Raw genomic sequence first — 12803 nt, forward strand, 5'->3', positions numbered from 1 at the left:
ATGGAAAATTACCATAAAACCAGCGGATATAACGTTGGTGGGGATACTGGATTGGAAGAATCTGAAGTGAGTTGGTTGAGAAACGCATTGAAGGACTTGTTTGCTCTAGGACAATCTGAAATAAGTGCGGTTTGTGTAACAGATATGATTCAATCAGAACTTTACCACATTGATTTTCACTAGAACTCATACAATGTACAAACACATAAATATATAGAAGCTTGTACTTTAAACAGAAATGCCTATGCCATAGAACAATTAGGTACTTGTGATAAACGGAACCAAGACCAATTTGCAAGTTGTTAAAATTTGCAAAGACGTTTACACCATGCCACAATAAATATGCAGACACTTTCAACCATTTCGCTAACATTCCAAATGCCTCATACTGCTAAAACATAAGAATAAGATGTAATATTTATGACAGTCTTTGAATAAAATCTGTATGTTTGATTTGTGATAATATAACTTGCTCAATTGATAATCTAGGCGGTTAGTTTTGTAATCATTCGCCGACAATTAAATATTTGGAAGCTAAGGTTAGATTTTGGTACGATTCATATGCTTTTCAAGCGCCTTAAGTTACACAAAATCAAACAATAAATAGTATTTATATGATATATGCAATAACATAATATAATCAATATTAATATAGTGTGCAATCTGATAGACTTAAAAGTTTTTGTTTTATGATGTGGAGATAGAAAATTTGGAAAAATACCAATAATATTGTGAGCAAGAATGTTTAGAAGGTACAAGTCTTCCGGTATTATGTTCTGTGTTTCTGCATATACATATACAAAAAATATGTAAAGATAATAATTTATTTAAAACGTAAATCACCTCTATGCATACTTAAGTTGTCTTTTAGTAGAGAAAATGATTCCCAAACATGGTTAGGGTTAGGGTTAGGGTTAGGGTATTAGTGAGAGGAAGATTCCGTGCATAAAAGCGTTCACGGAAGTATGTTTGCGCATGCGCGAGAAATGCATTATCGGTAAAATATGTCCTCATGCGATGGCGTGCTCTGATTGGCTGAATTCAAAGTTGTTGATAAAGAAGACGCCATTTTTGTTACATAGCGAATGCAGTAGAAATATGTAAGTATAATTGTTTGGATTTTTTGCATTAATGGAAAGGTAATGAATGTATAATTAATTGGAATTTTACGAGCAAAGATGTTTCTGTTTGTCCGCTGCATTTATTTGTGAAATCAATATTATAAATAGGGAAAAAATTGTTCATGTGTGTTATTGACTGCACATGCATGAGCAGTAGCATATAGCAATGTTACTTAGCTCATTGTTTATAAAGGAAATCAGTGTTCGAACTCAATTTTTGGGACGAGAGTGGCACTAGGGGTTAGGGTTAGGGTTAGGGTTAGAAGGGTTAGGGTTAGGGTTAGGGTCTAAGGTTTTTACGAAAGATGAACAGTCTGAGATGAACAACCACGTGGTAGGGAACATCAATCTGATTGGTCGAAGTATCACGTGGTTGTTTGCGCATGCGCTATTAATGTGTGAAGTTAGGTCTTTTCATTATTTATTCAGGATTAGGATGAAGAGGATTGTTTTTGTAAGGTTTGCTTTTATTATGTATTTGTTAGCAGAATTTAAATATTTTTGAAATCATTTTTGCGGTGTGTTGTGATTTATTAATTTTAGTGAGATTTGGAGATTTGCAGTGTCATTGTTGATCATTAAAGGTATCTTTTATGTTTTTAATTTTTTTACAAAACAGTCTAGGTTTTGTTAAAACTATTTTATTCATCCTATTGACCCTAGGGTTAGGGTTAGGGTTAGGGTTAGGGTTAGGGTTAGGGTTAGGGTTAGGGTTAGGGTTAGGATTAGACTAAAAAACGAAGTTTGATACCAAAACTCCGCCTCTTGATACCAAGACTCCGCCTACTTTACTTTCATTGGATGAACATAACATGTGAGCATATAATATAATTGTAAGAGGTATTTTGTGACCTATATGATACATGGATGTGTAGCTGGGGGTCCTTGCTACATTTGAAGACCATTCCCAAGTTCCTGGGGTACCGGTAGCCCTAGGGGTCAGGCCAAGCCATAGAAGGCGTTCAGGTAGTGCGCGAACTTGTAATATTGGCCATTTGTATTGGTTTTCGACCTGGTTCGAGCCTCTGTGAGCATAGCATATAACAATATGATGCATGGATGTGTATCTGGGGGTCCTTCCTACATATAGTGCGGCCTTTTGGAGTAGTCGGTAGAAATGGTCTAACAATGCAAGCAAGAGTAGTGTAGTGTTTTAAATGGTCTTGTAAATCGCAAGTCAAATCGCAAAGGGCTAATAACACTTCATTTTAAGATATAACGCCATTACTCGAGATAGCACACATATGTCTGCTTATCTGTGTGGCTAAGGACGCTGGATTCAAACTACATGTTTCTGACCAATGAGGGTTTGAAACCTCGCCCGATTCTAGAATTCTTTCATGCGAAGATGCCATCCAGCTGAATTATGGAAAGTACTTAGTTCTACCAAGGTGTCCGCCCGTGATGATGCTACACCCCATCAAAAGTTGGAAAATAGTCATTTTACAAAAATTGTTTCAATGTACATTTTAACACAGCACAACGAAAAGTAAGCAAAATGAAACCTACATGTGCAATATGCATGGGTAGAACCACCGACCTACCGTAAGCCAGCTGGATAAAAGTAAGGCCATGTGCATGTCAAGTAATATTCTGTTTCGATAGAAATAATAGGTATATAATAATTACCTTTTCTGCAGCTCTATCATGAAGTTTGAAAAGAAACGCAATATTGACAGCTCCTGTAAAAGACCGTCATCGTGTTTTGTATACCGGTTCCTCTTCTGTAGGCAGAAAGCAAAGTGCAGTTTACTATACTACAGTTTACAAAACCTGTCAAACGACATTTTTAGTCTTCCGTTGCCTAAAATGACCGCCCGTGACCGACCTCGCTTTTTAAATTGTTGTAGGACTAGAATTTTTAAGGTTCTGTACAGAAAGGTCAACTTTTTTACCTCAGAGGATTTAAAGCCAGCGAACGTCCGGTAAATAAAAATTCGATACCTATACTTACATGTGCGATCTATAATTAGTGCTGATAGTGTCTAAAATTAGTGTCGCTTCTCGTTCTATCTTTATCAATGTTTACAAAAAAAAAAATAAATAAACCGCTGCAACGGTTTATAAATGTGCACGAGAAAAAACTGCAAAAACTCAAATGTTTCCGTAATTCTGGAAACTAGAAACTGATCAACCACTAAGTTTCATGTAAATATATGAAACAGTGGCGGCATTTTACCTTTCGGTGTTTTTTTTTTTTAAATCATAAATCTCAATGCATGAGTTAGTCTCATGCTGCAGAGGTACGCTTTGGTACTTGCTCTAGCCCAGTTACGCTTTGGACAGTTTGTCCAGAGTAGCAGCGAAAACTGAACTTATACTTTCCAGTCTTGTAGAAAGAAATAGAGATCACGTTTCTGATGACAGTGAAACAAGAATTTTAGAATCATTAAATGCGCTTGACAACCATCTTATGTATGAGCTTCAGAGATGATATCAGTGAAAAATTATCGACTTGATGAAGAACGATTGTCTTGACAATAGATAGGAAAGAACTTTTTTAATTAAAGCAAAATCTTCGTCGACTTGAGTCAAATTGTTCAATACAAAATGACGCCGAAATGTTATAAAACACTAGAGAAAAATCAGCTGGATGTACAGTATCTTAGTGACAATATTGTTAGGAGATGGAAAGTGACACTGATCTGTTTTGAACGCGATGCAAAGAAATAAAATCTAAGATTTTTTGGTTTAAGTAATGAATCCAAAGTCGTTTAAAAGCCAAATGTAATTAAAAAAGATAAAAATAGGTTGACCTACAGAAAAGATGATAACTAATAATATAAAACAGGTAAAACATATTAAAAGCAAAGAGGAAAAGTTATAAGATTATTGTAGTATGGTGTTTGTTACTTTCGGGTTTGATCATGACCAAGTGTAAAATATATAGATATTAAGATATTCTTAGAAGTAAAGGACCAGAGTCAGTGGCCGTTTAATCAGACGAATATGATAGAGCCGTAATAAATTAAAAAAGTCAAGACAAAACTAGTTAAATCTACAAAGGTAAATTACAACTGTTTAAAAACCGTGATAACAAAAACAAAATTACTGAAGGCGGTCACGAATGCAGTGACCTATTATCAAAAGGAACAAACGACTTGGTTCGAATAGTAAGTGTGAAAACTGTCAGTCTTATGCATGCCCATCAAAAGTTTCAACTCAGTGAAAACAGATAAACGAAGTCCTTTCTACAGCGTGTGTAAAGGATGATGTTAATTTATCGGAAACGGCCGAGGTCCGTGCTACGTATAGGAAAGAAGTCAAGGTCCCTGCTATGTATAGGAAAGTAGCCGAGGGCCATGTGACAAAACGTCTTTAAACTGTTTGTGCTGAAACAAAACTGATTTTAGTGACAAAACATCGATACTGATTTAACAACTGATTTGAAATAGTTTGACACTATAGCTTTAGTAGAAACTTGGTTGACAGACCGTGTAAGTATCGATTCAATTTTTCCAGACTATGATTTTCATTTTGATCCAGATATTAAATATTCATTGCACGGAAGAGCAATTATAGGTAAAGTGAATTTCATACAGCAAAACATTAGCATTTATGTCTTGTGTGTTATTTGATTGTGACTTTGGTACATTTTGATGTTAGATAAGAAAATTTTATATAATGGGGAACATCAATGGAGAAGATATTTACAATTCTAATTTAGTTTTAACTGAATACATTAATGCTTTAGGAAAGAAAAGAGTGTGTACTTTTTCAACCATATCCTGTTGAAATAGATGCTTACCCTGCAAGTTTCGATTATGAATTAATATTGGTCCTAGAATTTTGAAAGTATTAAAACTAAGTGAAATATATCAGTTACATATACCGAGCACGGTAAAAAACCAGACTGTCTATTCGCAAAGAGCTAGGCTAAGTTAGCCGGACAGCCTGTATCTTAGGATTCTCTCTATCTGTTCTTGGGGCTTTATCTCAGTCTGTCCGTCTGGTCAGATCGCTCTATGTCTGTACTAGTAGAGGATGAATTTCGCGCCCTGTGTGGCTGCGTTTGCTATATGTAAAGCGCCTTTGAACGTGTTTATCATGAAAAGGTCGCTATATAAATCTGGTATAATAATAATATAACGTATCGCAAACGTAGTGCTACTTTTATTTGAAGATATTTATATGGGAGTCCGATTGGTCCAGACAAGTGTGAAGTCCTCAGAATCAGTCGCAAAAAAAAACTCTGTAATCTTCCTCTATAAGCTGCATGACATCGGTTTAAAATCGGCTGATTCTGCCAAAGATCTATCATGGACCAGTCACATCAATAACATAACATCCAAAGCAAAAAAATCCCTAAGATTCATCAAACGAAATGTCAAAACCCCAAACAAAAGAGACAAAGAGGTTGCATACAAAACTTATGTTAGACCCCAGTTAGAGTACTGTTCCACCATATGGCATCCGTGGCAAAAATATCTAACCCTCAAAATAGAGCATGTTCAAAGATCAGCGTCAAGGTATGTTTATGATGACTACAGTTACACCAGTAGTGTTTCCAAAATGTTAAATAAACTAAACTGGCAAACCCTAGAACAACGCCATAAGATCAGTGCAGTTACAGTGTTGTATAAGATCAAACAACACCTTGTTTTTGTTGACCATAGTCACCTTAGAAGAACTTGAAACCTGAACTAGATTTGGTATTCAAAAACACACTATCATGCAAACTCCTTTATTCCAGAAGTATACGTCTCTGGTACAGTCTTTCTGTGTCATCGCAAGCTAGTCCTAGCTTAGAAATATTTGCTGGGCAGCTGCCACCTTTCTATCAGTTCTAATTAAACTTCCTGCTTTTACTTTTAACCTGGTCTGTAAAATAGTTCTTTTACTCTATCTTTGTGATGCACACAATTCTGTGTTTTTCCCCTTTTTAACAGCTATCCCTGACAACGCACCTGCCAGTCATAATCATTAACGACGATTACTAAGCAGCAGAACGTAGACATATGTTGATTACACATTTATTAATCATCAAGGTTGTAGCGTGATACATATGTTTTGTTATTTACGGCTGAATATTAAAGCTCATTGCAAATTTTGATATTGAATACTCATTTAGATATGAATCCTCACATTTGCCGCTAAGCTTTAATATATAATGTCAGTATGTGCTAGCGAGGTACATAAACAACTTCTTCCGGCCCGCATTACGATAGGAGTTTTGTTTAAAAACAACGGGAAGGACCGAAGCATTCGAATCCCCTGAAGGCTTTTACCTCGCTATCTGTGCGCGAGCAATTGCAAATGCAATTAATTCAAAGAGACGTTTTGTAAATGAAACTGTTTCCTTTTTTGAATAACTGTTTGATGTTATGCCAGTATAAGTACGACAGGTCTTTCAGTCTCACATAAGCATGATAAAAGCGTCACTGGCTAGCTTTTACACAAAGCTAATTTGTTTATGCTTTAACTGGTAAATACAATTTTACAGAAACTAAAATCGTTAAAAAATATCGTGGATAATTGTCATCCATTTTGTCCCCTGATTTTAAAAACCATTTGATATTAGAATTAGTTGGTAAAGCTTAAAAGAATTGATGCCAAATGTTAATAAGTTATTGTATACATGTGGAAAATGTTGCCTAAAGAAGATGAAATGTAAAGTTAATCATCAACCGAAATGATTTGGTAAAGCTGTTAAAAATTGAAATATATGACAAATAGCCAACTTCACACATTCAAGACAAAGAGACCTAAAGAAAACTTAAATGCTTATAGGTTCAACTACATTATTTGACGAAGTAAATGAGCTAGTAAACACTGTATTCACATGGCCAGTGCAAGGTATGGGTACTTTAGAAACGAGCACTCTGTCTGTTAAAGAAAATTGCATCTGATCCACCATTTGCAAATACATGGTAGAATGGCTTTAAAAATCACTTTCTAAAAAATTATTCCACGTACATTGGATGAAAACGCATGCGTTCTCTGTGGTGTATATTACTTCCTTTATTTTGCAGCAAGTAATTCAGTGTCTTGATGGACCATTAGCAATGTCCTTCATATTGTCTGGACTTCTGTGTGCAAGTGGTCAAGATGACGTCACATATACACTACTAAGTATCAACATGTTTATGGCAGGGTTAGCCACAATTTTACAGAACATGTTTGGCGTACGGTAAACATGTTTTGAAATTTTCTTTGTTCTTGGGCTGATTTCTTTTGAAATAGTTCAGGTACAAATAAGTTAGGAACATCTGTGATTAAATATGCCATTGTTATATGTAAACAGAAAATAGAAGCAAACACCGAATTCAACAATTTAAATATCATAGAACACGAACAGTTATTTTTATAATATATTTGAAAGGGTATGATGTTTGAATATTCGTGATATATAATTTAAAAACCTAGCTTTTTGGATTAGTCTAAGTACAACATCAAAATTAAGTGCATTATTACAAAAAGATAATAAACACCTTTACATTTTATCACTTTTGTAGAAACAATCCTTTTTTAACATTACTTTATCTGATTGTTATATGTACGCCGTTAGAAAATGCTCTTAGTAGGCAATTCATATCGACATATTACAGGTGTTATATAAATAAGTTAAAGCAGGTGTACGTAAAAATACTTGCTAATATTGTACATTTCGAGGGCTTAGAGCGAAACTGGTCTATCTACTTCTATTTCTGTACATGTATACAGTTTCGCTCTAAGCCCTCGATTTATTGACTGGTTATGTACATAACGAGTAGGCCTACATAAATGTGTATTTTCAGACTTGGTGTTATTCAATCCTCATCGTTTTCATTTGTTGCTCCTATTATTGCAATGATGACACTAGACAAATGGAGCTGTCCAAATCATGGTTCGTACATAATAACATTCATTTTTATGTTTCTGTACTTGGTCAAATAAGAATATCGTCGCGGGAGTGGTAAAAATTGATATATAATGTGTCAAAGAAAAATATGTTTATATGGTGCAGTTTTCCTTACAATACAGTGGTCTGTTTTTATTGTCTGTTTTGTTATTAACAAGTATCTAGACAACTATAAAATTTCAAACAAAATAAAGATATTAAGTACATTTTTACTGAATATTAATTGACTGCATGTTCAGACATAAAATGCTCCACTTATGGGACATAATTTGGATAACACTAAATATATGTTGTATATCACTGCAATTCCAATGCATAATTCAGTATTTTTATCTATAATGTCAATATATTTGTTCTAATAATAATATATTGGAACGGTCTTATTACGGGTTTAGTTAAAAGAAAGCCCTTTTTCTGTTATGCTTACATTGATTATTAGTTTAAACTCAGTATAATCTTTCTCCATATATACAGATAAAGAAATCACAGGACTAAATACCACTAAACTGAAGATGGACGAAGACGAAATCTGGAAAATCAGAATGAGAGAAGTATATTACGCTATATCTAAATGTCGCTCTATTAAGGTCCTTTACATCATTAATGCCAGGTAATAAAATCTCAAAAACATCATTTGAAACCAAGCAAAAACAGCACGATCCCTAAGCCCGGAAAATATAATAACACGGAAATACACACCAGGGACTTGTCACAGGCTTTTTTTATTGCTAAAGACATCTAGCTCAAAGTTAATCTCCAGATGACGCAGGTTGATGCCATCAAATGCTTTTTTAATAGCACTTCACGCTGTCTGCTATTTTAAACATGGATTATCCGTATTTACTTCTATGTTTGCTTAGTATACCTAATGCGAATAAATCTGCGTCGTTTGCACATATATACCTTTCCATTTATTGTACCCCCCGACAACAAAGTTGTAAGGGGGGGGCGGTATACTGGTTTCAGGTTGTCTGTCTGTCTGTCTGTCCGTCTGTCTGTCTGTCTGTCCGTCTGTCCGTAGACGCAATCTTGTGCGCACCATCTCTCCTTATCCCCTTGACAGAATTTAATGAAACTTCACACAAGTGATCAGTAACAACAGTAGTTGTGCATGGGGCACGTTAGGTTCTTTTAGAAAAAAATTTTGCAGAGTTATGGGACTTTGTTTTTTTGTTACTATACTATATACGTAGACGCAATCTTGTGCGCACCATCTCTCCTTATCCCCTTGACAGAATTTAATGAAACTTCACACAAGTGATCAGTAACAACAGTAGTTGTGCATGGGGCACGTTAGGTTCTTTTAGAAAAAAAATTTGCAGAGTTATGGGACTTTGTTTTTTTGTTACTATACTATATACATAGACACAATCTTGTGCGCACCATCTCTCCTCATCCCCTTGACACAATTTAATGAAACTTCACACAAGTGATCAGTACCAACAGTAGTTGTGCATGGGACATGTTAGGTTCTTTTAGAAAAAAAAATTCCAGAGTTATGGGACTTTGTTTTTTTTGTTACTATACTATATACATAGACACAATCTTGTGCGCACCATCTCTCCTTATCCCCTTGACAGAATTTAATGAAACTTCACACAAATGATCAGTACCAACAGTAGTTGTGCATGGGGCATGTTAGGTTCTTTTAGAAAAAAAATTTGCAGAGTTATGGGACTTTGTTTTTTTGTTACTATACTATATACATACACAATCTTGTGCGCACCATCTCTCCTTATCCCCTTGACAGAATTTAATGAAACTTCACACAAATGATCAGTACCAACAGTAGTTGTGCATGGGGCATGTTAGGTTCTTTTAGAAAAAAAATTTGGAGAGTTATGGGACTTTGTTTTTTTTGTTACTATACTATATACATACACAATCTTGTGCGCACCATCTCTCCTCATCCCCTTGACACAATTTAATGAAACTTCACACAAGTGATCAGTAACAACAGTAGTTGTGCATGGGGCATGTTAGGTTCTTTCAGCGACAAAAATTGCAGAGTTATGGGACTTTGTTTCTTGTTAACATACTATGTACATACAGTCTGCATTATGCAATTTTGTGCGTGCCTAATCTACCAAACCCTTGCACACAATTTAATGGAACTTCACACAAGTGATCAGTACCAACCCTAGTTGTGCATGGTGCATGTTACATTCTTTTAGATATATATTCTGCATAGTTATGGGACTTTGTTTTTTGTTACTATACTGTATACATACAGTCTATATATACATACAGTCCACATACTTGTGTGCGTCAAATTGCAATGTACTGTGTCGGTGCATGCTGGCGGGGGGGGGGGGGGGTACATTCATCACCTTTAGTGATAGCTCTAGTTATTTCAAAGACAGTTTTGCAGTCGTTCCTCGTAACATTAAGGACTTAATATTTAGGAATAATATTAAAATCAGTAAAGGTTCCAGAATGGTAAACAGAGCATTGTCTCGAGCCGGCTTGATTTATATTCAGCATGTCAATACTTAAGCTGCCTTTAACATCTGCTAAGAGGTAATGACAAATATTAAGGATACTGGAATTTTATTTATGTGATTTAAAACTTTGTGCTTTTTTATTTTCAAAGATCCAGGGAAACCTTATTCTTGCCTCCATCACACAAATTGTTCTTGGCTGCACTGGAGTGATAGGATTCTTACTGCGGTTCACTGGACCCCTTACTATAGCACCTACTATTGCCCTCATAGGGATTTCACTCACAGGTTCTTTGATCGATCTTTGTAAACCACATTGGGGTATTTCTTTCATGTAAGTTATTATCCAAAAAAACGTAATGCTGACGGTTTTGCAATGTATTAGATGCATTTGTTTTACCCTTATTGCTCATTTCTTTTGAAAGAAAACGCATGAATCGTTATTGGTTTTGAAAGAAGTCTACTGAAATAAGAACACATATTTATTTTTCTAATTTCACAGGCCGATGCGTTTTACATAGAATTATTAAAAGAACGAACCCATCTGTCATTACGCTTATATCATTTTATGACTTTCTTACCTTTTGTTCAGAAACATAATACAAATATTAGAATTGCGACAAAAATGTTTATATCAACAAGGGTTATTTATTCTTTACATCATTCAACGCAAACTTATGCTGCCTGCACAATAAAAAACGATCCCAGTGTCGTGACTTCACTTAAAAGATGAAATTTTCTGGTTTTTTTTTTTTTTTTTTTTTTTTTTTTTTCAGGACGATGTGCTTGACTCTTACGTTTGGTCTTTACATTGGCAAACTAAAACTTCCGCTACCTGCATGGTCAAAGAAAGAACATTGTTATGTAGTTCGTTTCCCAGTGTTTCAAGTGTTTACGGTATTACTTTTAGCAAAAGCAAATGTAGAGACAGTGTCTATATTTTTAAATTATAAAGCACTAATAGTGAGTGTTAATATAAGAGATTTAAGGTCAAGATCTAGATCAAGTACAATGCTAAGTTTTTTATTTGATTATTTTTAAGCATAGTGATTAAACTTTTTATAAACCTTGTTTATTCCATATAGGTCCTCTTGCAAACAACCTAACCTATCACGCCATTGATAAATATGTAATCCCCAGTTAGAGCTGGATTATTGCAGGAATAAATTTCCTGACTATTCAAATCTACTGTTTATGCTAAAATTTAGATATGTTTAACATATCGGAAATCATATATCAGTACAAGAAAAATCCTCTTCAATATTTACGGACAAAAGTGACATTTAACGAAATATGGCATCAGTTCCTTTTAACTTGTGTTATGCAGGTGCAAAATATACGAGTTAGGCTCTTTATTGGTTTCACTGGTTTATCTCTTACATGATACTTTCTAGATATTTTTCCAATTCAGCTAAACTTTATATTTAATATGAACTATTGACTATAGGGCAGGAAATAGTTTTGTCAGAAATGTAATTTTGATCTTCGTGCATTACATAAAACAAAATGATTGATAAAACGTGTCATACCTTCCGTAAAACAATACAAAATATGGAGGAGAGTAGAGAGTCATCAGTGGAAAAGGTCTATGAAGATGTCTACAATAAAAGTTTACAGGAGTCCCCAAAATTTATGCAAATGAACCTCGCCATGAGAAAACCAACATGGTGCGTTTGCGACCGGTATGGATCAGATGCTAAAATATTACACCACCCGGGCAAACGCCTTTGTGGTTCAATTATTGCGAATCTTGGCCCTGACCCGTAAATCTGTCGGAAAACAACGCCAATTCCTTCATTATTGGTTTAATCAAATGATTGAATGCCTTTTAAAAAAATATCTTCTTCATTCGTAGATATTACTAAGCGTCGGCGTCAGTTGGTTGATTTGCTACATTCTAACTGTAACCGAAGTCTTCCCTAATAATCCTGAGAAACCAAGTTATATGGCACGAACAGACGCAAGGGTAGAGGTTCTGAAGACAGCTCCATGGTTTTACTGGCCATACCCGTGTACGTATTTTTTCTTTGGAAGTGGATTTGATAGTATTAATAATTATTTTACCAAAAACGAGGACTAAAATGCAAAATTATTGTTGTTAAGATAACATACGACCGAGACAATATTTTTTAAGAATACTGAATTTGTAATTACTTGTATAAGAAAAAGCAAATTCCAAACAGATTTAAGGTAAAAAACCAAAGCGGGGTATATTTGTCTTCTATTTGTAAAAACATATTATTATTGCCATAAAACAATAGAAAGAATAAAACAAAGTGTTTATAAACATACATAATCAACAGATAATTTTAACAAGGCCGATAAACTCAAAGACTGCCTGTAATTAATCATATGAAAATGATAAAACAAAAGCAACAGCGTATGTAATGCAAACATTAT

General features: G+C 34.7%; 1 protein-coding gene across 1 annotated transcript in view; it reads left to right on the plus strand.

The window, feature by feature from the left end:
- LOC128559629 (solute carrier family 23 member 2-like) overlaps positions 1–12803 on the plus strand; it is a 16634-nt gene continuing 3831 nt past the window's right edge. Inside the window, exons 1-7 of the mRNA XM_053551937.1 lie at positions 1–129; positions 7094–7251; positions 7859–7947; positions 8437–8513; positions 10556–10737; positions 11180–11300; positions 12259–12415. Of these exons, the coding sequence (XP_053407912.1) occupies positions 1–129; positions 7094–7251; positions 7859–7947; positions 8437–8513; positions 10556–10737; positions 11180–11300; positions 12259–12415 (913 nt within the window). The remainder of the gene's footprint in view (positions 130–7093; positions 7252–7858; positions 7948–8436; positions 8514–10555; positions 10738–11179; positions 11301–12258; positions 12416–12803) is intronic.

Source organism: Mercenaria mercenaria, chromosome 9 (genome assembly GCF_021730395.1).
Source record: "Mercenaria mercenaria strain notata chromosome 9, MADL_Memer_1, whole genome shotgun sequence".
Classification (NCBI taxonomy): domain Eukaryota; kingdom Metazoa; phylum Mollusca; class Bivalvia; order Venerida; family Veneridae; genus Mercenaria; species Mercenaria mercenaria.